This window comes from Ranitomeya imitator, chromosome 7, assembly GCF_032444005.1.
Source record: "Ranitomeya imitator isolate aRanImi1 chromosome 7, aRanImi1.pri, whole genome shotgun sequence".
NCBI classification, from domain to species: domain Eukaryota; kingdom Metazoa; phylum Chordata; class Amphibia; order Anura; family Dendrobatidae; genus Ranitomeya; species Ranitomeya imitator.
In genome coordinates, this window is record NC_091288.1 from 172,078,715 (window position 1) to 172,102,281 (window position 23,567).

The 23,567-nt window shown below is 44.8% G+C and overlaps 1 protein-coding gene across 2 annotated transcripts in view; it reads right to left on the reverse strand.

Annotated features, from left to right (window-relative positions):
* Positions 1 to 18,629: 18,629 nt before the first annotated feature.
* ZC3H7A (zinc finger CCCH-type containing 7A) overlaps positions 18,630 to 23,567 on the reverse strand; it is an 88,030-nt gene continuing 83,092 nt past the window's right edge. The window contains exons 21-23 of one of the 2 annotated variants that reach the window (XM_069734052.1): positions 21,140 to 21,258; positions 20,414 to 20,577; positions 18,630 to 19,221 (exon numbers count right to left, since the gene is read on the reverse strand). In XM_069734052.1, the coding sequence (XP_069590153.1) occupies positions 19,032 to 19,221; positions 20,414 to 20,577; positions 21,140 to 21,258 (473 nt within the window). In that variant the 3' untranslated portion in view covers positions 18,630 to 19,031. The remainder of the gene's footprint in view (positions 19,222 to 20,413; positions 20,578 to 21,139; positions 21,259 to 23,567) is intronic. The other variant, XM_069734053.1, reaches the window with a different exon arrangement.

Sequence of the window (23,567 nt, forward strand, 5' to 3'; positions counted from 1 at the left end):
ATCCGTGACCTGTCACCTCTCCCTGCTGTGATCTGTCACCTCTTCCATCCGTGACCTGTCACCTCTTCCATCCGTGACCTGTCACCTCTCCCTGCTGTGATCTGTCACCTCTTCCATCCGTGACCTGTCACCTCCTCCATCCGTGATCTGTCACCTCTCCCTGCTGTGATCTGTCACCTCCTCCATCCGTGATCTGTCACCTCTCCCTGCTGTGATCTGTCACCTCCTCCATCCGTGATCTGTCACCTCTTCCATCCGTGACCTGTCACCTCTCCCTGCTGTGATCTGTCACCTCCTCCATCCGTGACCTGTCACCTCTCCCTGCTGTGATCTGTCACCTCTCCCTGCTGTGATCTGTCACCTCTCCCTGCTGTGATCTGTCACCTCTTCCATCCGTGACCTGTCACCTCTCCCTGCTGTGATCTGTCACCTCTCCCTGCTGTGATCTGTCACCTCTTCCATCCGTGACCTGTCACATCTTCCATCTCGGATCTGTCACATCTTGATGCTGTGATCTGTCACCTCTTCCTCCCGTAATCTGTCACCTCTTCCACCCGTGATCTGTCAACCCTTCCTGCTGTGATGTCACCTCTTCCATCTGTGATGTCACCTCTTCCATCTGTGACCTGTCACCTCTTCCTGCTGTGACCTGTCACCTCTTCCTGCTGTGACCTGTCACCTCTTCCATCCGTGACCTGTCACCTCCTCCATCCGTGACCTGTCACCTCTTCCATCCGTGATCTGTCACATCTTCCATCCGTGATCTGTCACCTCTTCCATCCGTGATCTGTCACCTCTTCCATCCGTGATCTGTCACCTCTTCCATCCGTGATCTGTCACATCTTCCATCCGTGATCTGTCACCTCTTCCATCCGTGACCTGTCACCTCTCCCTGCTGTGATCTGTCACCTCCTCCATCCGTGATCTGTCACCTCTTCCATCCGTGACCTGTCACCTCTCCCTGCTGTGATCTGTCACCTCTTTCATCCGTGATCTGTCACCTCTTCCATCCGTGATCTGTCACCTCTTCCATCCGTGATCTGTCACCTCCTCCATCCGTGATCTGTCACATCTTCCATCTCGGATCTGTCACATCTTGATGCTGTGATCTGTCACCTCTTCCTCCCGTAATCTGTCACCTCTTCCATCCGTGATCTGTCACCTCTTCCATCCGTGATCTGTCACATCTTCCATCCGTGATCTGTCACCTCTTCCATCCGTGACCTGTCACCTCTCCCTGCTGTGATCTGTCACCTCCTCCATCCGTGATCTGTCACCTCTTCCATCCGTGACCTGTCACCTCTCCCTGCTGTGATCTGTCACCTCTTTCATCCGTGATCTGTCACCTCTTCCATCCGTGATCTGTCACCTCTTCCATCCGTGATCTGTCACCTCCTCCATCCGTGATCTGTCACATCTTCCATCTCGGATCTGTCACATCTTGATGCTGTGATCTGTCACCTCTTCCTCCCGTAATCTGTCACCTCTTCCACCCGTGATCTGTCAACCCTTCCTGCTGTGATGTCACCTCTTCCATCTGTGATGTCACCTCTTCCATCTGTGACCTGTCACCTCTTCCTGCTGTGACCTGTCACCTCTTCCTGCTGTGACCTGTCACCTCTTCCATCCGTGACCTGTCACCTCCTCCATCCGTGACCTGTCACCTCTTCCATCCGTGATCTGTCACATCTTCCATCCGTGATCTGTCACCTCTTCCATCCGTGATCTGTCACCTCTTCCATCCGTGATCTGTCACCTCTTCCATCCGTGATCTGTCACATCTTCCATCCGTGATCTGTCACCTCTTCCATCCGTGACCTGTCACCTCTCCCTGCTGTGATCTGTCACCTCCTCCATCCGTGATCTGTCACCTCTTCCATCCGTGACCTGTCACCTCTCCCTGCTGTGATCTGTCACCTCTTTCATCCGTGATCTGTCACCTCTTCCATCCGTGATCTGTCACCTCTTCCATCCGTGATCTGTCACCTCCTCCATCCGTGATCTGTCACATCTTCCATCTCGGATCTGTCACATCTTGATGCTGTGATCTGTCACCTCTTCCTCCCGTAATCTGTCACCTCTTCCATCCGTGATCTGTCACCTCTTCCATCCGTGATCTGTCACATCTTCCATCCGTGATCTGTCACCTCTTCCATCCGTGACCTGTCACCTCTCCCTGCTGTGATCTGTCACCTCCTCCATCCGTGATCTGTCACCTCTTCCATCCGTGACCTGTCACCTCTCCCTGCTGTGATCTGTCACCTCTTTCATCCGTGATCTGTCACCTCTTCCATCCGTGATCTGTCACCTCTTCCATCCGTGATCTGTCACCTCCTCCATCCGTGATCTGTCACATCTTCCATCTCGGATCTGTCACATCTTGATGCTGTGATCTGTCACCTCTTCCTCCCGTAATCTGTCACCTCTTCCACCCGTGATCTGTCAACCCTTCCTGCTGTGATGTCACCTCTTCCATCTGTGATGTCACCTCTTCCATCTGTGACCTGTCACCTCTTCCTGCTGTGACCTGTCACCTCTTCCTGCTGTGACCTGTCACCTCTTCGTGCTGTGACCTGTCACCTCTTCCATCCGTGACCTGTCACCTCTTCCATCCGTGATCTGTCACCTCTTCCATCCGTGATCTGTCACCTCTTCCATCCGTGATCTGTCACATCTTCCATCCGTGATCTGTCACCTCTTCCATCCGTGATCTGTCACCTCTTCCATCCGTGATCTGTCACCTCTTCCATCCGTGATCTGTCACATCTTCCATCCGTGATCTGTCACCTCTTCCATCCGTGACCTGTCACCTCTCCCTGCTGTGATCTGTCACCTCCTCCATCCGTGATCTGTCACCTCTTCCATCCGTGATCTGTCACCTCTTCCATCCGTGACCTGTCACCTCTCCCTGCTGTGATCTGTCACCTCCTCCATCCGTGATCTGTCACCTCTTCCATCCGTGATCTGTCACCTCTTCCATCCGTGACCTGTCACCTCTTCCTGCTGTGACCTGTCACCTCTTCCATCCGTGACCTGTCACCTCCTCCATCCGTGACCTGTCACCTCTTCCATCCGTGATCTGTCACCTCTTCCATCCGTGATCTGTCACATCTTCCATCCGTGATCTGTCACCTCTTCCATCCGTGATCTGTCACCTCTTCCATCCGTGATCTGTCACCTCTTCCATCCGTGATCTGTCACATCTTCCATCCGTGATCTGTCACCTCTTCCATCCGTGACCTGTCACCTCTCCCTGCTGTGATCTGTCACCTCCTCCATCCGTGATCTGTCACCTCTTCCATCCGTGACCTGTCACCTCTCCCTGCTGTGATCTGTCACCTCTTTCATCCGTGATCTGTCACCTCTTCCATCCGTGATCTGTCACCTCTTCCATCCGTGATCTGTCACCTCCTCCATCCGTGATCTGTCACATCTTCCATCTCGGATCTGTCACATCTTGATGCTGTGATCTGTCACCTCTTCCTCCCGTAATCTGTCACCTCTTCCACCCGTGATCTGTCACCTCTTCCACCCGTGATCTGTCAACCCTTCCTGCTGTGATGTCACCTCTTCCATCTGTGATGTCACCTCTTCCATCTGTGACCTGTCACCTCTTCCTGCTGTGACCTGTCACCTCTTCCTGCTGTGACCTGTCACCTCTTCGTGCTGTGACCTGTCACCTCTTCCATCCGTGACCTGTCACCTCTTCCATCCGTGATCTGTCACCTCTTCCATCCGTGATCTGTCACCTCTTCCATCCGTGATCTGTCACATCTTCCATCCGTGATCTGTCACCTCTTCCATCCGTGATCTGTCACCTCTTCCATCCGTGATCTGTCACCTCTTCCATCCGTGATCTGTCACATCTTCCATCCGTGATCTGTCACCTCTTCCATCCGTGACCTGTCACCTCTCCCTGCTGTGATCTGTCACCTCCTCCATCCGTGATCTGTCACCTCTTCCATCCGTGATCTGTCACCTCTTCCATCCGTGACCTGTCACCTCTCCCTGCTGTGATCTGTCACCTCTTCCATCCGTGATCTGTCACCTCTTCCATCCGTGATCTGTCACCTCTTCCATCCGTGATCTGTCACCTCCTCCATCCGTGATCTGTCACATCTTCCATCTCGGATCTGTCACATCTTGATGCTGTGATCTGTCACCTCTTCCACCCGTGATCTGTCACCTCTTCCACCCGTGATCTGTCACCTCTTCCACCCGTGATCTGTCACCTCTTCCACCCGTGATCTGTCAACCCTTCCTGCTCTGATGTCACCTCTTCCATCTGTGATGTCACCTCTTCCATCTGTGATGTCACCTCTTCCTGCTGTGACCTGTCACCTCTTCGTGCTGTGACCTGTCACCTCTTCCATCTGTGACCTGTCACCTCTTCGTGCTGTGACCTGTCACCTCTTCCTAAGTCACCGTACCCTAAAGCTTGGTTCCCATTGCATTAATGGGAACGCGCTAACGGACAGCGTTGCACGGCGAAATTAACGCCGTGCAACGCGTCCGTTAGCGCACCCATTCACGGCAATGGGAACGCGCAGCACTAGCGCGTGCCATGTTCGGCACGCGCTAGCGACGCGCCGGTGTTTCCTGACGCGCCGCGGACCCTGCTTGCAGCGTCCGAGGCGCGCCCGCGGTCCGTTCCCCGCTCTCGCAGATCGGGGATCTGCGCGAGCGGGGACGTTACCGCGACCCCGGGACGCGGCCACATTAAAAACATTGCGTTAGCGCAACCCGCTAGCGCTAAACGGGTTGCACTAACGCAATGTGACCCTAGCCTTAGTCTTCTGAAGGGAAACACGCTACTGTTGTGTTGGGTTAGCTTCAGACCCGTTTAATCGAAGCTGGTGGCAGTGATACCGCTAGTGTGCAGACTTTTGGGTTATGTTGTAGCGGCTGCGGCGTTGATAATTATTGTTCCTGCCTGAGCGGGAGTAGTTTATCGCGTCGCTGCAGCGTGCCCAATAGCCAGTACATAGCAGGCAGCCTTTCTGGCGACTAATTACCCAGGGTGCAGTACCTAATCTGACCTGAGAGTAAGGGGGGCGCCAGAGAGCTGCAAGTGTTAAGTGGAACTGTAAGCGGGATATACATAAATCCCTGCAGTTTGTGGTATATTGAAAGCAGTGGGATACCTAGAATAAGCCCCTGCTGTAAACTAAGAGGTCAATAGCCTTGTGTGTGTTTTCTCATCACATTGTTAGCAGTGGAGGGATAACTAAGATAAGCCCCCCTGCACATGTGATAGCCGTCTGTTGGCCCAAAGCCACCCCGACCCGTGATGTAGGGGTGACGGTCACGGTGTGAATCGTGACAAATTGGTGGCAGCGGTCAGGGGAATCCTGACATCTTCCTGATGTGATCTGTCACCCCTTCATGCTGTGATCATTCACCTTTTCCATCTGTGATGTCACCCCTTCCTGATGTGATCTGTCACCCCTTCATGCAGTGATCATTCACCTTTTCCATCTGTGATGTCACCCCTTCCTGCTGTGACCTGTCACCCCTTCCTGATGTGATCTGTCATCTCTTCCTGCTGTGATCTGTCACCCATTCTTGCTGTGATGTCACCTCTTCCTGCTGTGATCTGTCACCCCTTCTTGCTGTGATGTCACCTCTTCCTGCTGTGATGTCACCATCTTGCTGTGATCTGTCACCCTTTCCATCTCTGATCTGTCACCCCTTCCTGCTGTGATTTTTCACCTCTTCCTGCTGTGATCTTTCACATCTTCCTGCTGTGACCTGTCACCCCTTACTGCTGCTCAAAAAAATAATAAAAGGGAACACTAAAATACCACATCCTAGATTATCACTGAATGAAATATTCCAGTTGCAAATCTTTATTGATTACATAGTGCAATGCATCGAAAACAATGAAACATAAAAATGATCAATGTAAATAAAAATCAATATCCCATGGAGGTCTGGATTTGGAATAATACTCAAAATTAGGCCGGGGTCACACTTGCGAGCATGTATTTCTATGCAGCTGAACGCTGTGGTCCGAGTGCCAGCAGCTGTACCGGGTATTGATGTGAGAGACTCGTTCGAGTTTCTCGGATTACACTCGCAAGTGTGAACGCGGCCTTAAAGTAGAAAATCAAATTACAGGCTGATCCAACTTCAGTGGAAATGCCTTAAGACAAGAAAATGATGCTCAGAAGTGTGTGTGGCCTCCACACAATGCCTGGGCTTCATCCTGATGAGGTGGTGGATGTTCGGGCCCCTTTCCACTTGCGAGGAAAATGGATGAGTGCAATCCGATAAAAAATCGGATTGCACTCGGATCAATGTTATTTAATAGGTGACATTCCATATGCGATTTTTTGTCAGCCGAAATCGGACTGAGAAAAAAATCGCAGCATGCTGCGTATTGCTGCGATTCTCGGACGAGACTCGCCAATGCAAGTCAATGGGTGCGAGAAAAAAACGCACAGCACTCGCACCATGCGAGTGCTGTCTGATTTTTACGCACCGGTGTCCTTTGAAAAGCCGGCAATTCAGCGCGGTGTACAGTAAAATCACACTGACAGCTTAGATTAGATGTATACACATATATATATATGTATATATACCTATTCTATGTCAGGGAGACACATATATATATATATATTTATTTAATGCAGCGCTAGGTAGCTTAAAAGCCGGTAATTCAATTACCGGCTTTTGCTATCTCCTTCCTAAACCCGACATGATATGAGACCTGGTTTACATACAGCCCCATTTTTTTTGCATATTCCACACTACTAATGTTAGTAGTGTGTATGTGCAAAATTTGGGCGCTCTAGCTACTATATTTAAGGGTTAAATCGCGGAAAAAATTGGCGTGGGCTCCTGCACAATTTTCTCTGCCAGAATGGTAAAGCCAGTGACTGAGGGCAGATATTAATAGCCTGGAGAGGGTCCACGGTTATTGCCCTCCCCCCTGGCTAAAAACATCTGCCCCCAACCACCCCAGAAAAGGCCCATCTGGAAGATGCGCCTATTCTGGCACTTGGCCACTCTCTTTCCATTCCCGTGTAGCGGTGGGATATGGGGTAATGAAGGGTTAATGTCACCTTGCTATTGTAAGGTGACATTAAGCCAGATTAATAATGGAGAGGCGTCAATTATGACACCTATCCATTATTAATCCAATAGTCTGAAATGGTTAAAAAAAAACACAAACACATTATTACAAAGTCTTTTAATGAAATAAAAACACAGGTTGTTGGAATATTTTATTATCCTGGTAATCCACCTGAAGACTCTCGCTCTGTAACAAAGGAAAAATAAAAAAAACAACAATATCTCATACCTTCCGATGATCTGTCACGTCCCACGATGTAAATCCATCTGAAGGGGTTAAATTTTTTTACAGCCAGGAGCTCTGCTAATGCAGCTGTGCTCCTGGCTGTAAAACCCCAGCCAATGAATGGAAACTAGGTCAATGACCTGCAGTTACCTTCAGTCCGGGTGATGCGCCCTCTGCTGGTTGTCCTCATATGAACTCGAGCCTGGGAACTTTTCTGATTTTTTCCCACGCTGGAAGGACAACCAGCAGAGGGTGCATCACCGCGACTGAAGGTACTTCCTTATGTTATCCAAGAAATGCTTTGATATTGTACTGGTACCTGTCATCAGAGACTTTAGGGGATCTGGTGATGACAGGAGAGGTGGAAGTTTTATCTTGCCATTTGCACAGCATAAACCTGGAGGTTCATCTTTCCATTTCAGAGCACTGCAGTACATGCAGACCACATCCATTTTTCCTATCTGAACTTTAGGATTATCCTGATAGTTTATGTCTGACTGGTAACAACAGGCAGCATGTTTCAAATCTCCAACCATTTCCTGTGCCCTGGTGGAAGAAATAGCAATTCTCTTAGTGGCAAGTCGGCCTTCTCTCTGCTGAGATGACTCATTGGCCCTTGAGGAAGCAGCTCTTCTCTTATCTGCAAGATTCGCTTCCCTCTCCTCAGAAAGTTCATTGGCCCTTGAGGAAGCAGCTCTTGTTTTCATGTCTGCAATCCTCGCTATCCTCTCCTCAGAAAGTTCATTGGCCCTTGAGGAAGCAGCTCGTTTTCATGTCTGCAAGCCTCACTTCCCTCTCCTCAGAAAGTTCATTGGCCCTTGAGGAAGCAGCTCTTGTTCTCATCTGCAAGCCTCGCTTCCCTCCGCTCAGAAAGTTCATTGGCTCTTGAGGAAGCAGCTGCTGTTCTCATGTGCTTCAGCCTTGTTTCTCGGTCTTCACATTTTTCATTGGCCCGTAATGCAGCTTTTCTTTTCGCATCAGCTGACATTTGTGCCATGGAATTTCTTTTCTTATGAGGCATTATTATGGTAAAAATAGTCTGTAACTAGCAGCTTCTATATCCTCTCACATAGCGGTAATGTGACTGACATCAGCCTTTCCACCAACACACCCTAACTGACATGCTATTACCTCATACAAGCTTTGTTATACTGAGAATGTCCTTTGTTGCCTATATTAACCAATCAGAGCTCAGATTAATTAACTGTAGCAAAATAGAAGCTGAGCTGTGATTGGTTGCTATTGGCAGCCTGATAAATCCCCAGCCAACAGGAAGCCCTCCCCCTGGCAGTATATATTAGCTCACACATACACATAATAGACAGGTCATGTGACTGACAGCTGCCATATTTCCTATATGGTACACTTGTTGCTCTTGTAGTTTGTCTGCTTATTAATCAGATTTTTATTTTTGAAGGATAATACCAGACTTGTGTGTGTTTTAGGGCGAGTTTCATGTGTCAAGTTGCATGTGGCGACATGCATGTAGCGACTTTTGTGAGATGAGTTTTGTGTGGCGACATGGGTGTAACAACTTTTTGTGTGTCGAGTTGCATGTGACAGGTTAGTGTAGCAAGTTGTGTGCAGCAAGTTTTGCGCGTGGCGAGTTTTATGTGTGGTGCGTTTTGAGTATGTGCATGTTTTGTGTGAGTATAATGTAGAAAAAGAACACTTTATTAATAATTAAGCCAGATTAAAAACGACAGGGGGAAAAACAGTTCCCATGCTACACTCAGCATGCACCTAAATGGACAGGAAATAGGTGCTTACAAAATAAAGAAATCCACAAAATAACCTGCATAGGCATTATACAATAATCAGAAGTTGTGTAAAGTACATACAATATGCCTAGATATATTGGATACACGGGTCCAGAAGATGTCTAAAAACACATGCACAATACAGATAACTAATATACATACCGGTTAATGTGGCAATATGTCACAGCGTGTACTTGGCACCTCACTCCTGTCCCAATATCTAGGCATATTGTATGTATGTTCTTTTTCTACATTATACTTGGACTATATGCTGCTTTTTTTCTTCTGTTGGTTTTTGGTCTATGCTTTGCAGTTGGTCCGTTATGGTCCTATTTTTGGTCCCACTTCTATTATATAAAAATGTACCCCACCTGGGTCAAATTATAATGTTGGTGACTTGGTATGCGTCCACTATAGTGTTTTGTTTTATGTTTTGTGTGAGGCAACTTTTGTGCATGTGGCAATTTTTCCACGTGTGCAGGTTTTGCGTGTGGCGAGTTTTCCATGAGGTGAGTTTTGCACGTGTGGTTAGTTTTGCGTGAGCCTAGTTTTTTGCATGGGGCGAATATTGCGCGTGGCGAGTTTTGAGTGGCGACTTTTGTGTTTCGACTTTTATGTGGCGAGGTTGGAGAATGTGTGGTGAAATGTGTGCTGAGGGTGATATGTGTTCAAGCACGTGGTAGTGTGTGGCGCATTTTGTGTGTGTTTATATCCCCGTGTGTGGTGAGTATCCCATGTCGGGGCCCCACCTTAGCAACTGTACGGTATATACTCTTTGGCGCCATCGCTCTCATTCTTCAAGTCCCCCTTGTTCACATCTGGCAGCTGTCAATTTGCCTCCAACACTTTTCCTTTCACTTTTTCCCCATTATGTAGATAGGGGGAAAAGTGTTTGGTGAATTGGAACGCGCGGGGTTAAAATTTCGCCTCACAACATAGCCTATGACGCTCTCAGGGTTCAGACGTGTGACTGTGCAAAATTTTGTGGCTGTAGCTGCGACGGTGCAGATGCCAATGCCAAACACACACACACACCTCTTTATATATTAGATGTATTCTGTGGCCTGTTTAGATACAGTGGTTATTATACACCTATAACTACATGTGGTCCCGTGTATGAGTTATAGATGGAGGTAGGGTGGGGGATGATATAGTTGTGCGAATGTGCGTGCCAGGGATGAGGATGCGCCACTTACCTCATGTGACTACGGCACCAAAATACTTTGTCCTGTCCCCGATTGTGTCTGGAATATTTCATCCAGGATCAAACTATTTAAAATGCTATTGGCAAAGACTGAGAAGGAAAAAGTTGGTGCATTATTCCGTGCTGCTGAAAGAATGAAGAGAATCGGTACCAAGGATGTATTTATTCGATTTCAAAGTATACTCCTTACTCAGGAAACAACCATATATGAGCATATTGACAAAAAACTTTTAGCAACGTGTCCATATGTGGTTGTTTCCAGAGGAAAAAATGTGTTCTGCCTCTAAACGCGACAAATAAAACCGCATTAATACCTCCTTGGTTCTAGATTCTTTTTATTCCTTTAACAGTGCGGAATTATCCAACTTATTCCATCTCAGTCTTTGACAATAGCCTCTTAAATAGTTTGATCCTGGGTGAAATATTCTTGACACAATGCAAAGCCACAGTCAGACTCCTCTCTGGAGAATAGGATCCGAGGTCACAAATCCTGGATTATAATCCCACCAAGGACAACATCTGCAAGGAGTTTGTATGTTCTCTCCATGTTCTCCGGTTTCCTCCAGCACTCCAAAGACATACTGATAGGAAATTTAGATTGTGAGCCTCAATGGGGACAGTGATAATATAGGAAGGCACTATACAGGTCCTTCTCAAAAAATTAGCATATAGTGTTAAATTTCATTATTTACCATAATGTAATGATTACAATTAAACTTTCATATATTATAGATTCATTATCCACCAACTGAAATTTGTCAGGTCTTTTATTGTTTTAATACTGATGATTTTGGCATACAACTCCTGATAACCCAAAAAACCTGTCTCAATAAATTAGCATATCAAGAAAAGGTTCTCTAAACGACCTATTACCCTAATCTTCTGAATCAACTAATTAACTCTAAACACATGCAAAAGATACCTGAGGCTTTTATAAACTCCCTGCCTGGTTCATTACTCAAAACCCCCATCATGGGTAAGACTAGCGACCTGACAGATGTCAAGAAGGCCATCATTAACACCCTCAAGCAAGAGGGTAAGACCCAGAAAGAAATTTCTCAACAAATAGGCTGTTCCCAGAGTGCTGTATCAAGGCACCTCAATGGTAAGTCTGTTGGAAGGAAACAATGTGGCAGAAAACGCTGTACAACGAGAAGAGGAGACCGGACCCTGAGGAAGATTGTGGAGAAGGACCGATTCCAGACCTTGGGGAACCTGAGGAAGCAGTGGACTGAGTCTGGTGTGGAAACATCCAGAGCCACCGTGCACAGGCGTGTGCAGGAAATGGGCTACAGGTGCCGCATTCCCCAGGTAAAGCCACTTTTGAACCATAAACAGCGGCAGAGGCGCCTGACCTGGGCTACAGAGAAGCAGCACTGGACTGTTGCTAAGTGGTCCCAAGTACTTTTTTCTGATGAAAGCAAATTTTGCATGTCATTCGGAAATCAAGGTGCCAGAGTCTGGAGGAAGACTGGGGAGAAGGAAATGCCAAAATGCCTGAAGTCCAGTGTCAAGTACCCACAGTCAGTGATGGTGTGGGGTGCCATGTCAGCTGCTGGTGTTGGTCCACTGTGTTTCATCAAGGGCAGGGTCAATGCAGCTAGCTATCAGGAGATTTTGGAGCACTTCATGCTTCCATCGGCTGAAATGCTTTATGGAGATGAAGATTTCATTTTTCAGCACGACCTGGCACCTGCTCACAGTGCCAAAACCACTGGTAAATGGTTTACTGACCATGGTATTACTGTGCTCAATTGGCCTGCCAACTCTCCTGACCTGAACCCCATAGAGAATCTGTGGGATATTGTGAAGAGAAAGTTGAGAGACGCAAGACCCAACACTCTGGATGAGCTTAAGGCCGCTATTGAAGCATCCTGGGCCTCCATAACATCTCAGCAGTGTCACAGGCTGATTGCCTCCATGCCACGCCGCATTGAAGCAGTCATTTCTGCCAAAGGATTCCCGACCAAGTATTGAGTGCATAACTGAACATTATTATTTGATGGTTTTTTTGTTTGTTATTAAAAAACACTTTTATTTGATTGGATGGGTGAAATATGCTAATTTATTGAGACAGGTTTTTTGGGTTATCAGGAGTTGTATGCCAAAATCATCAGTATTAAAACAATAAAAGACCTGACAAATTTCAGTTGGTGGATAATGAATCTATAATATATGAAAGTTTAATTGTAATCATTACGTTATGGTAAATAATGAAATTTAACACTATATGCTAATTTTTTGAGAAGGACCTGTATAAGCAAAGCATCTACTATATAATTGTCTAAGGGTACGTGTCCACGTTCAGGATGGCCGGCGGTTTGGACGGAGCGACAAAATCGCTCCGCCCCCTTCTGGGGACGCAATGATGTCGGATGTGTTCATTGCACACATCCGGAATCATCCCGCCCCACACATAGGGCCCTGTGTTTTACCTTGCAGCGTCGCTAGAAGGTTAACAGACATGCTGCGATCTAAAAAGACGCACCGCATGTCCGGAATCGCAGGGCCGCCGGATGCGTGTTACCACGCATAGTGGAGACGGGATTTCATGAAATCCCCTCCACTATGCTGTAACATCTGGACACTGCGTTTTTGACGCTGCAGCTCAACGCAGCGTTTCCTAAACGTGGAAACATACCCCGAGGGTGATTTCCGTCTGTCTTTCTTTCACAAATATTCATTGGTCGTGGCCTCTGTCATGGAAATCCAAGTCGCTGAGTGGTCGCTGCAAAACAGCCACAACCAATCAGCAACAGGCACAGTCCGGCGGAAAAATGGCCGCTCCTTACTCCCCGCAGTCAGTGCCCGCTCCATACTCCTCTCCAGTCAGCCCTCACGCAGGGTTAATGCCAGCGTTAATGGACCGCAGTGTAACACACTCCATTAACGCAGCTATTAACCCTGTGTGACCAACTTTTTACTATTGATGATGCGTATGCAGCATCAATAGTCAAAAGATCTAATGTTAAAAATAAAAAAAAATAAAAAATTATATACTCACCTTCCGCTGCCTTTTCCGCCCCTCGCGACGCTCCGGTGACCGCTCCATGCAAGCGGCAGGTTCCGGTCGCAAGGATGGTATGCGAGAAGGACCTGCCATGATGTCACGGTCATGTGGCCGCGACGTCACCACAGGTCCTGTGCCCATACCAACCCTGGGACCGGAAGCTGCCGTGTGCACCGCACACAGGGCCAGGACTTCAACGGCCTTTCGGAGGGTGAGTATATGTATAATTTTTATTTTAAGTCTGTATACTACGTGGCTCTGTGCTGTATACTCCATCGCTGTGCAATATACTACGTGGCTCTGTGCTGTATACTCCGTGGCTCTGTGCTGTATACTCCATCACTGTGCAGTACACTACGTGGCTGGGCAATATACTACGTGGGCTGGGCAATATACTACGTGGGCTGGGCAATATACTACGTGGGCTGGGCAATATACTACGTACCTGGGCAATATACTACGTGACTGGGCAATATACTACGTGGTTGTGCAATATACTACGTGGCTGGGCAATATACTACGTGGTTGGGCAATATACTACGTGGTTGGGCAATATACTACGTGGTTGGGCAATATACTACGTGGCTGGGCAATATACTACGTACCTGGGCAATATACTACGTGGGCTGGGCAATATACTACGTGGGCTGGGCAATATACTACGTGACTGAGCAATATACTACGTGGCTGGGCAATATACTACGTGGCTGGGCAATATACGATGTGGGCTGTGCAATATACTACGTGGCTGGGCAATATACTACGTGGCTGGGCAATATACTACGTGGCTGGGCAATATACTACGTGGCTGGGCAATATACTACGTGACTGGGCTATATACTACGTGACTGGGCTATATACTACGTGACTGTTATATACTACGTGGTGGGCAATATACGTGGACATACATATTCTAGAATACCCGATGCGTTAGAATCGGGCCACCATCTAGTTATAATAATAATGTGTATGGGTGCCTTTAGACCGTCTTACTGTGACTATGGTCACACTGTGCTTTTTGACCTATGAGTCCATAGGATGGAGATCAATGCCTACCTTATTCTTTCTGACCAGGATATACCACAAAAAAGTTTTGAAAAACATAGTAACCTACACCTTTCCATCCTACAGGATCCACTAAAAACGTGTCAATCAAAAAGGATGATATTTTTTAATTTTTTTTTTTTTACAAGGAATGTATGACCTCCATTGAAGCCTCTGCCTAAAACAACAGTCAGGAGTTCTATCCGATGTATGCCTTAAACGGAGGCCTTAAAACGAGGAGTGAGCAGCCTGTTGCGACAGTTTTGCTAAATGAGGCCTAGTACATTTACTCTACAAAGCAAATACATTTCTACAGTACATAGTTTATTATTCTGTGTAGATCAGACACATACAAGAGTGTATTAAAAAGTCAACATATAAAAATACGTTAAAATACAGCAACAGGCAAACAACACTTCACACTGTAATAACAATTTGTCAGAAACTGAACAAATACTATGACTTAATGGAAATATGACCAGTGCTCCCTTTATATGTTTGTTCATGGACTAGTGTTTCAGGATACAAGGCATACAGTATGGTGTTCATTTTGTTATTTTGTGTTATTTTATGAATGCTCAACATTTATGGATACATCCTTAAGGAATTTATGGGGTATCCCAGCCAGTATTATAAACATGGCCTTATTCTTTGGCAGGCAAGATGATTTTTAAACTTGCTTGAAAATCATCATTCTCGGCAGCACAATGTCCTGTGTAAACAGGTGATGTGCTGCTGACAACAGGTGCATCGACGATCATAATAGTGGTAATGTGTGCAGCCGGTGTATTAAATGACCGCCAATTGGCTAACGTAGCAGCGTAAACCCAGCAGTATAGCGGAGGATGCTGGACTGGACACTTGTGGTATTATGGCACACTTGACAATCAGAAAATGTGGAAAGCTACAGAAACAGAGAAACCCTCAAAATTGCAAAAACATTTATACGTGACAAATATTCATAATATAATTTATGAGATGAAGCCAAAGTGCCTAAAGTCACAATCACAAAGTTAATTAACGGTATACTGATTATTCTTTAAAAGCGACCTGTCACCAGGCCAAAAGTGGACAGTTTCTGCTCATATTTTATTCTCAATGTTACCCTAAAGTATTGTTTGTTTGTTTTTAATTATTATTATTTTTTTTTTTTAAAGGATATAAGGTTCCAGAGACATGGGCCATCTTTCTCCACGCTTGGAGCAAAAACAAAAAAGTTTCTCCATTCTTACAGTCCAAGAAAATTGGATCCCATTCGGATGTTATCACAGTGTGGTCCGATTTTTCATGGACCCATAGACTTGCACTGCCGATAAGTCTCCGATATTCTGAACAACCCCATGGAATATCATGGATACGAGTGCTATCCGTGAAAAAACTAATAGCACTTGTACGAGAAACACAAGACATCTGAATGAGCCCTAAGATGCTGTTTTTTCTAGTCTCTACAAGGGGGTGTGGATCAGAGTAATTATGCAAATCAGCCAGTAGACACACCTACTGACTTGTGAGCCACGCCCCATTGTAAATTAGCACTAAATAAAAAGGCCCATCTGTTCTCTAACAGTATGTTGGATTTAAAAAAAACAAAAAATAGAATACTCATGGGAGCAGCAGGAATAACATAAAGGAGCAAAAACTAACCACTTTTGATCTCGTGACAGGTCTCCTTTAAATATTTAGCAGAATACAAAAATGCACAAGCATGAAATTAAAAAAAAAAAAAAAAAAACACAGACAAAATCCAGAGTTTATAAGAATATAAATAAATCACAAAAATAAAATGTTTTCAGATGTAAAAAAAAAAACAAAAACCATAAGTGGAATGATCAGGTAAAACACGAACCACATAAACGGAATTTACTGGTATTTAACGAAAGTGACCTGAGGGAGTATAAGGTCAAATGACTAAACTTGAAAACGACTAATTATCACGGGATACTACCATGCGAAAGGGCCACTACTAAACCTAATGTCAATAATTTATCAGAGCTGCTAATATTATTCACATATACATATGGCGGTTCTCAGATCTGGATATTATTGAGATGTAGCAGTAATCACAAGGTAAGGGATTTTTCTGGTCACTTGCCCCAGTTGGCGCCTCCCCAGCTGCATATGGGGTCGTTCAGACAGCTTTTTTATTTTTTTTTTTAAATAACATTCTTTATTTTTACTTTACTTTTTAGCCCCCTTAGGGGAAATTGAATACTACATAACACAATACTGTGGCGGTATATAATTAAATTGTGGTTCTTCTTTAAAGCTCAGCCTCCTATGGTGCACGAGCTCACCTACAATTGTGTCATTGAAATACCGGTCAGTGATTGCTAGCAGCAACTAAGTGGTTAACAGCAGCGATCGGAGCTCAGCTCCAGCTGTTAGCTAAGTAAAACAGCCAGTATTGGCCAGGCATGAAGCAGGCTCAGCTCCTGAGCCCGCTACATGCAGCTCTCAGAACCCTGTGACAAAAACATATCTCATTGTTAATGTTTAAGAGATAAATAATTGTAGCGATGCAATTTTTTTTTGTTGTGCGCTAAATATCTGCTTTTACTGTACCTCCCAGTAGTGTCTCTCTACATCTGAGTGCATTTTCACAAGTCTATGTAACAGATTAAAGGGGTTCTCCAGGAATAGAAAAAAAGCAATACTAAAGAAATGTCATTATAAATTCCTAAATACCTTGCATTGTCACATCACAAATTGTCTAGGGAGTTATTCATTATAGCACATTAAACTGACCGCCATCATGTTAAACTCGCAGTCCTAAATGTTAATAAGACAGGAGCATGTGCAGTAGGAAGCTCCACCGCCTCCAGTCATGTACAGGAGGGGTACTCACATCTAATCCTGGAGACACCTGGGGGCCCACGGCTAAGAAATCACTCACACTACAGTCCAGATTTTCTGATTTCTGAGCGGCTGCTGTGACCTAGAGGTGTCCCGTATTACGTAGTGTCAAACGGTCGCCGGGTCACAGCAGCGAAGCGTCCTGTTGCACGTGCTCACAAGCTCCTGCCCTATTATAATGCAATGACTTCACAAAAACAAGACGGGGCCATAGTGCTATACTACAGGCACTAGACACAACTAACGTGATGTGTTAATAAGTGTTTAGAAACGTCTACAGAATGAGACTTACCGTACTTTATTTTTTGGATCTCCCTTTAAACATGAAAATATATCAATAATATAAAGTTCAGCATATTGTGCTCATGTTCTACTAAATATTCACATTAAATAATGTCAAAAAGGTTCTGAGCTAAAGCTATTAAATCCAACCATTCTTTATGTTAGACTTACAGTTAAAACGGTCTGACATATGGAGCTCTGCACAAGCGAAATACTCACATAGCCACTGTCTGATTACGAAAATATCAATATGACTTGGCGTCCTATCCCGGAGGTAACACATATATATAGTGCAGCATGTCAGGACACAAACCTTAGTGTCTGTTAGGGGATTGTGCACATGGGAGGTTTTTTTTTTGGAAGTGACCAAAAATTATGAGTTTTTCAAGCGGAAGACGCTTTAAGAAATGCTACTTCAATGTGATGTTTTCTATATCAACTTAATGTTTTAATCAGCAGGAGACAAGCTTCCTTGTACCTCCTAGTCCAACTACACCTCCAACACTGATTAACAACTTCCTGTCACTATACAAACAAGGAAAGCAGCCAATCACTGGTGTGGGCAGGGTTATACAGAGCTCAGCATTCCGAGCTCAGCATTCCGAGCCCAGCATTCCGAGCCCAGCATTCCGAGCCCAGCATTCCGAGCCCAGCATTCCGAGCCCAGCATTCCGAGCCCAGCATTCCGAGCTCTGCTAGATCTTCAGCAGATAAAACTGAGATTTTATCACAACTGCTGCACCCAATAATCTAAGTGACACATCGCTAGAATCCCTGTATCATGCTGGTGACGGATTCTCTTTAAGTGACGGCGAAAAGGCCTCAAAAACACTTACAAAATGCTTAGAAGGTTAGCCAGGTGGATTTGTTACATTTTCTGGAGCCTTTTCAATGACGTCTATTGGAAAAGTATGGAGTGGCTTTATAGAATTCTCCGGTCACTACTGTTAAATGCTTATTAATTTTGAGAACTTGAAGCTAATATAAAAAAAACAATCAAAAGACTGAATATATGACTAGCAAGTCATTTTTCAGGCGGTTTTTAGACCAGATAAGCTCCAAAAACTCCACATGCACATACCCTTACACTGCTCCAAACCTCTCATTTGGAGATGGAATCATTTGGTTGCATCATGAATAAATAATCTATTTAAAATAAAACATCCATTTAGTAACTGTTTCTTATATTTGGATTTTTAATAAAAAATATATACTTTAAAATTTTCCGTTTATAGTGACCGGAATTGGCAAAAGACTGGAATAAGATATTGAAAGTAATCAATAAAAAGTATTTTCCAAAATCAACCCTTTCTCGCAAAATCATTGATGTCGTTTAGAGTATCAATCGAGCATTACAACAATGTCTTAGTCTGCAATGCTGACTTCATTACTGCTCACCTTTACTCCCCTATTTATTATTTTTTTTTACTCTGAAACCATGATCTTTTCCGTAAGAGATCTACATCCACATATGACTCAGATCATCAAGAAGAGCGGAGCTGATCTCCTAACAAGATCTGTAACTCTTACACCGTGTTACCCATGTGGTATCTCGTTCCCTGTGTCATCGGAGGCTTAATTCAAATTCTTAATCAAAAAACTATATTTTCCAAAGTCATTATCATCGGGGTTAAGCAGCTGATCCTTGCGAGCTCTCTCCAGCTTGTGACGTAGAACGTTGCTTCTCTCCTCCCATTCCAAAAGTTCAGCTTCTCCATGAGCGTAGCTGCATTGGTCTCCGTTCCGACACGAGCCAGATAAGAACCTGATTTTGAGCAAGGCACAAGAAAATAAAAAAAGTTAAAGTTTTACAAAAAAAAAAAAAGAAAAAGTATACCGTGTATAAGATTTTTTGCAGGATGCTACAACATAGGACAACGTTGTGTACTCTGCTGTACTATACAGCAAAAGAAACATATATAAAGCCAAAAAGAAAACTTTTTTTGGCCTCTGTTGGGGAAATCAAGACCTATGCTTGTAGCTTGCTTAACGTAGGGCTTAAAGGGGTTTTCCAGTTACGATATAGACAGACGTATCTTACAACTCACAGTATGAAGTCACGCATTGTGTGTGTGTATCTAAGGTCGTGTTCACACAATAAAGGTTTTTGTTTTGTTTTTCTTAACAGTTTCGGAAAATCCCAATCAAATTTTGCTTTTCTCACCTTCCCAAAGTCCAGTGCTGAGTTTATGCTCAGCTTTCAGTGTCTGCATTTGTCTGCAGCGCCAAAATCAGGTTGACAGAGCTGCAGCCAATCAATGTGCTAAGCGCCTGTGCCGTCAACTCGGGCAGGGCCGCTGAGTTCACTTATTGGCTGCAGTGCTATCGACAGGACATCTGCGCTGCAAGACAACAGATGAAGACTCGGTGCTGGACCTGGGGAGGGAGAGTTAAGCAAAGTATGGTTTTTCAAAAAGGATCAGCGCTGGTGGAGAGTGGTTTTCCGAAACTGGAAAAGCCCTTTAAGGTGATGTGTACAAGGCGTAAATGCACACAATGGAAGTCTTCGTATATTGTACTGTCGTCACCGAAGTTAGAGGACAGCTCTTTTGTAATATAGGCCTTGACCTTTCTGACCGCTTACACAAATCCCATGTCAGTCAAACATCTTGGTATTCGGTGACACTGAAGGGTTTGGCCAGTTTATCGTTATTTTACTGTGTTGGGGATAATTTTGTGGCTTTTATTAATATAGAAGTATTATAGGTACTCCTCCCGCACAGCGTTCCTATCAACAAAAAGGACCCAACCACTCCATCCAGCCTCCTATGTATTAGTAAATGCCACAAAATCAAGTCCCTCACACGTCGTTCAAAGTAACGATTAAGTGTCCAATCCTTTGAGCAGTCGGGATCCATTCTCCGGCTTCGGCAAACTCTTTGCGACTCTGGAAGTTCTTAGAGTAATCTTACTGTTGGTCAGGATGTAACACCGTCTTGTTACGTGCGACAACCTACTTTTTACATATGCTAGAATGTCCGGTAGGAAAACGATGTTGCCAGATGTTCTGATCGTCTTCGGAATGGAAAACTTTCTCTTTATGCTTTTCCGATGAAATATGCATCTTCCATTGACGTTCACTATTGCTGTTTTTACCACAAAGCCAGCAATGAAAATCAACCTGCAGATGAAAATTGACACCAATGAATTTGCACCATATATTTCCGAGGATGTTTTAAAGATTAAAGAGCTTTATGCTCTTTCACAAAACATCTTGTCACAGGCTGCGATAGCTGTAAAAAATTTTTTTTAAAAAAAGATCTTTTAGCATTACTTGCCCTCCCTGGGTCCAGAGTGATTGTCTGCCCCGGTCTCTGTTGTTGACATCGCTGCAGCCAATCAGTGAGCTCAGCAGATCGCGCCATCTACGTGGGCAGCGCCACTGAGCTCACCAATTGGCCAAAGCCAGCACTGCAACCAAACAACTGAGACCGGGGCAGCAGTGAGGATCACTGCACAGGACTGTAAGAGGGCAAGGCATTCTTGGTTTGTTTTCATAGATACCGCAGTCTATGGAAGAAACTTTTCTGAAAAAAAAAAGGATTGAGTAAAATAAAATAATCAAGAGACTTGGTCATCAGCTGTTTTCCGCCAATATGCAGTCCACAAAGGGTTAAAAAGTAAAATAAAAAGTGAAATTGTGACACTTTCTGAGAGGTCAATGTAATTATACTAGAACTTACTGCAGTTTCCGCGTAATCGGTGGGAAGGTGGATTTGTTTGTTCACTTGACTCGAGCCCTCGCTCCCTTTTGCCGTCTTTTTGCTGTCCAGCTTCTCATACAACTGTTCCATATCCTGAACTGAGCAGAAGGCGAGGACGTTACACAACGCGGTTCACACACAAATGTCACCACGGCCTCAGACCACGACGACTAGTGCACACAAACTAACCGGTGACCAGCTCTGACAATACGAATTAGAAATAAAGGAGCAATGTGACTAGTTATCTTCGGGAATATCTTCAAATATTAACCCCTTAAGCCCCAAGGGTGGTTTGCACGTTAATGACCGGGCCAATTTTTACAATTCTGACCACTGTCCCTTTATGAGGTTATAACTCTGGTACGCTTCATCGGATCCCAGTGATTCTGACATTGTTTTCTCGAGAAAAAAACGGAAATTTGGTGAAAATTTAGAAAATTTTGCAATTTTCCAACTTTGAGTTTGTATGCCCTTAAATCACAGAGATATGTCTCACAAAATACTTAAGTATTTTTTCCCACATGTCTACTTTACATCAGCACAATTTTGGAACCAAAATTTTTTTTTGTTAGGTGTTGTGAATTCTGTTGTCAAGCTCCCTCCTGTGGTCATGAATGGTACTTCGGCTGGTTCTGTTCATGGGCTTCCTCTGGTGGTTGTGAGTGGGGCTGCGGCTTCTGAGTTTCCTTCCACAGGTGACGAGGTTAATTCGTTAGCTGGCTGCTCTATTTAACTCCACTTAGATCATTGCTCCATGCCACCTGTCAATGTTCTAGTATTGGTCTAGTTCACTCCTGGATCGTTCTTTTGACCTGTCTTCCCAGCAGAAGCTAAGTTCCTGCTTGTTTTTCTCTGGTTTGCTATTTTTCTGTCCAGCTTGCTATTTTAATTTTTGTCTTGCTTGCTGGAAGCTCTGGGACGCAGAGGGAGCGTCTCCGCACCGTGAGTCGGTGCGGAGGGTCTTTTTGCGCCCTCTGCATGGTCTTTTTGTAGTTTTTTGTGCTGACCGCAAAGTTACCTTTCCTATCCTCAGTCTGTTCAGTAAGTCGGGCCTCACTTTGCTAAATCTATTTCATCTCTGTGTTTGTAATTTTCATCTTTACTCACAGTCATTATATGTGGGGGGCTGCCTTTTCCTTTGGGGAATTTCTCTGAGGCAAGGTAGGCTTTATATTTCTATCCCTAGGGCTAGCTAGTTTCTTAGGCTGTGACGAGTTGCATAGGGAGCGTTAGGAGCAATCCACGGCTATTTCTAGTGTGTTTGATAGGATTAGGGATTGCGGTCAGCAGAGTTCCCACGTCTCAGAGCTCGTCCTATATTATTAGTAACTATCAGGTCATTCCATGTGCTCTTTACCACCAGGTCCATTATTGTCCTAACCACCAGGTCATAACAGTTAGGGAGTTATAAGGGTTAAAAGTTGACCAGCAATTTCTCATTTTTACAACACCATTTTTTTTTAGGGACCACATCACATTTGAAGTCATTTTGTGGGGTCTATATGATAGAAAATACCCAAGTGTGACACCATTCTAAAAACTGCACCCCTCAAGGTGCTCAAAACCACATTCAAGAAGTTTATTAACCCTTCAGGTGTTTCACAGGAATTTTTGGAATGTTTAAACAAAAATGAACATTTAACTTTTTTTCACACAAAATTTACTTCAGCTCCAATTTGTTTTATTTTACCAAGGGTAACAGGAGAAAATGGACCCCAAACCTTGTTGTACAATTTGTCCTGAGTAGACTGATACCCCATATGTGGGGTTAAACCACTGTTTGGGCGTATGGCAGAGCTCGGAAGGGAAGGAGCGCTATTTGACTTTTCAATGCAAAATTGACTGGAATTGAGATGGGACGCCATGTTGCGTTTGGAGAGCCCCTGATGTGCCTAAACATTGAAACCCCCCACAAATGACACCATTTTGGAAAGTAGACCCCCTAAGGAACTTATCTAGATGTGTGGTGAGCACTTTGACCCACCAAGTGCTTCACAGAAGTTTATAATGCAGAGCCGTAAAAATAAAATATATATATTATTTTTTTTTTACAAAAAATGATATTTTTGCCCCCAATTTTTTATTTTGCCAAGGGTAAGAGAAGAAATTGGACCCCAAAAGTTGTTGTGCAATTTGTCCTGAGTACGCTGATACCCCATATGTGGGGGGGAACCACCGTTTGGGCGCATGGCAGAGCTCTGTCAGACAGACAGCTCTCCAGCGACCAACGATCCCGAGGTCCCCGGTAACCAGAATAAACATCGGGTTACTAAGCGCAGGGCCGCGCTTAGTAACCCGATGTTTACCCTGGTTACCAGCGTAAACGTAAAAAAAAAAAAAAAACACTACATACTTACATTCCTGTCGCGTCCCTCGGCGCTGTGCTTCTCTGCACTGACAGTGAGCG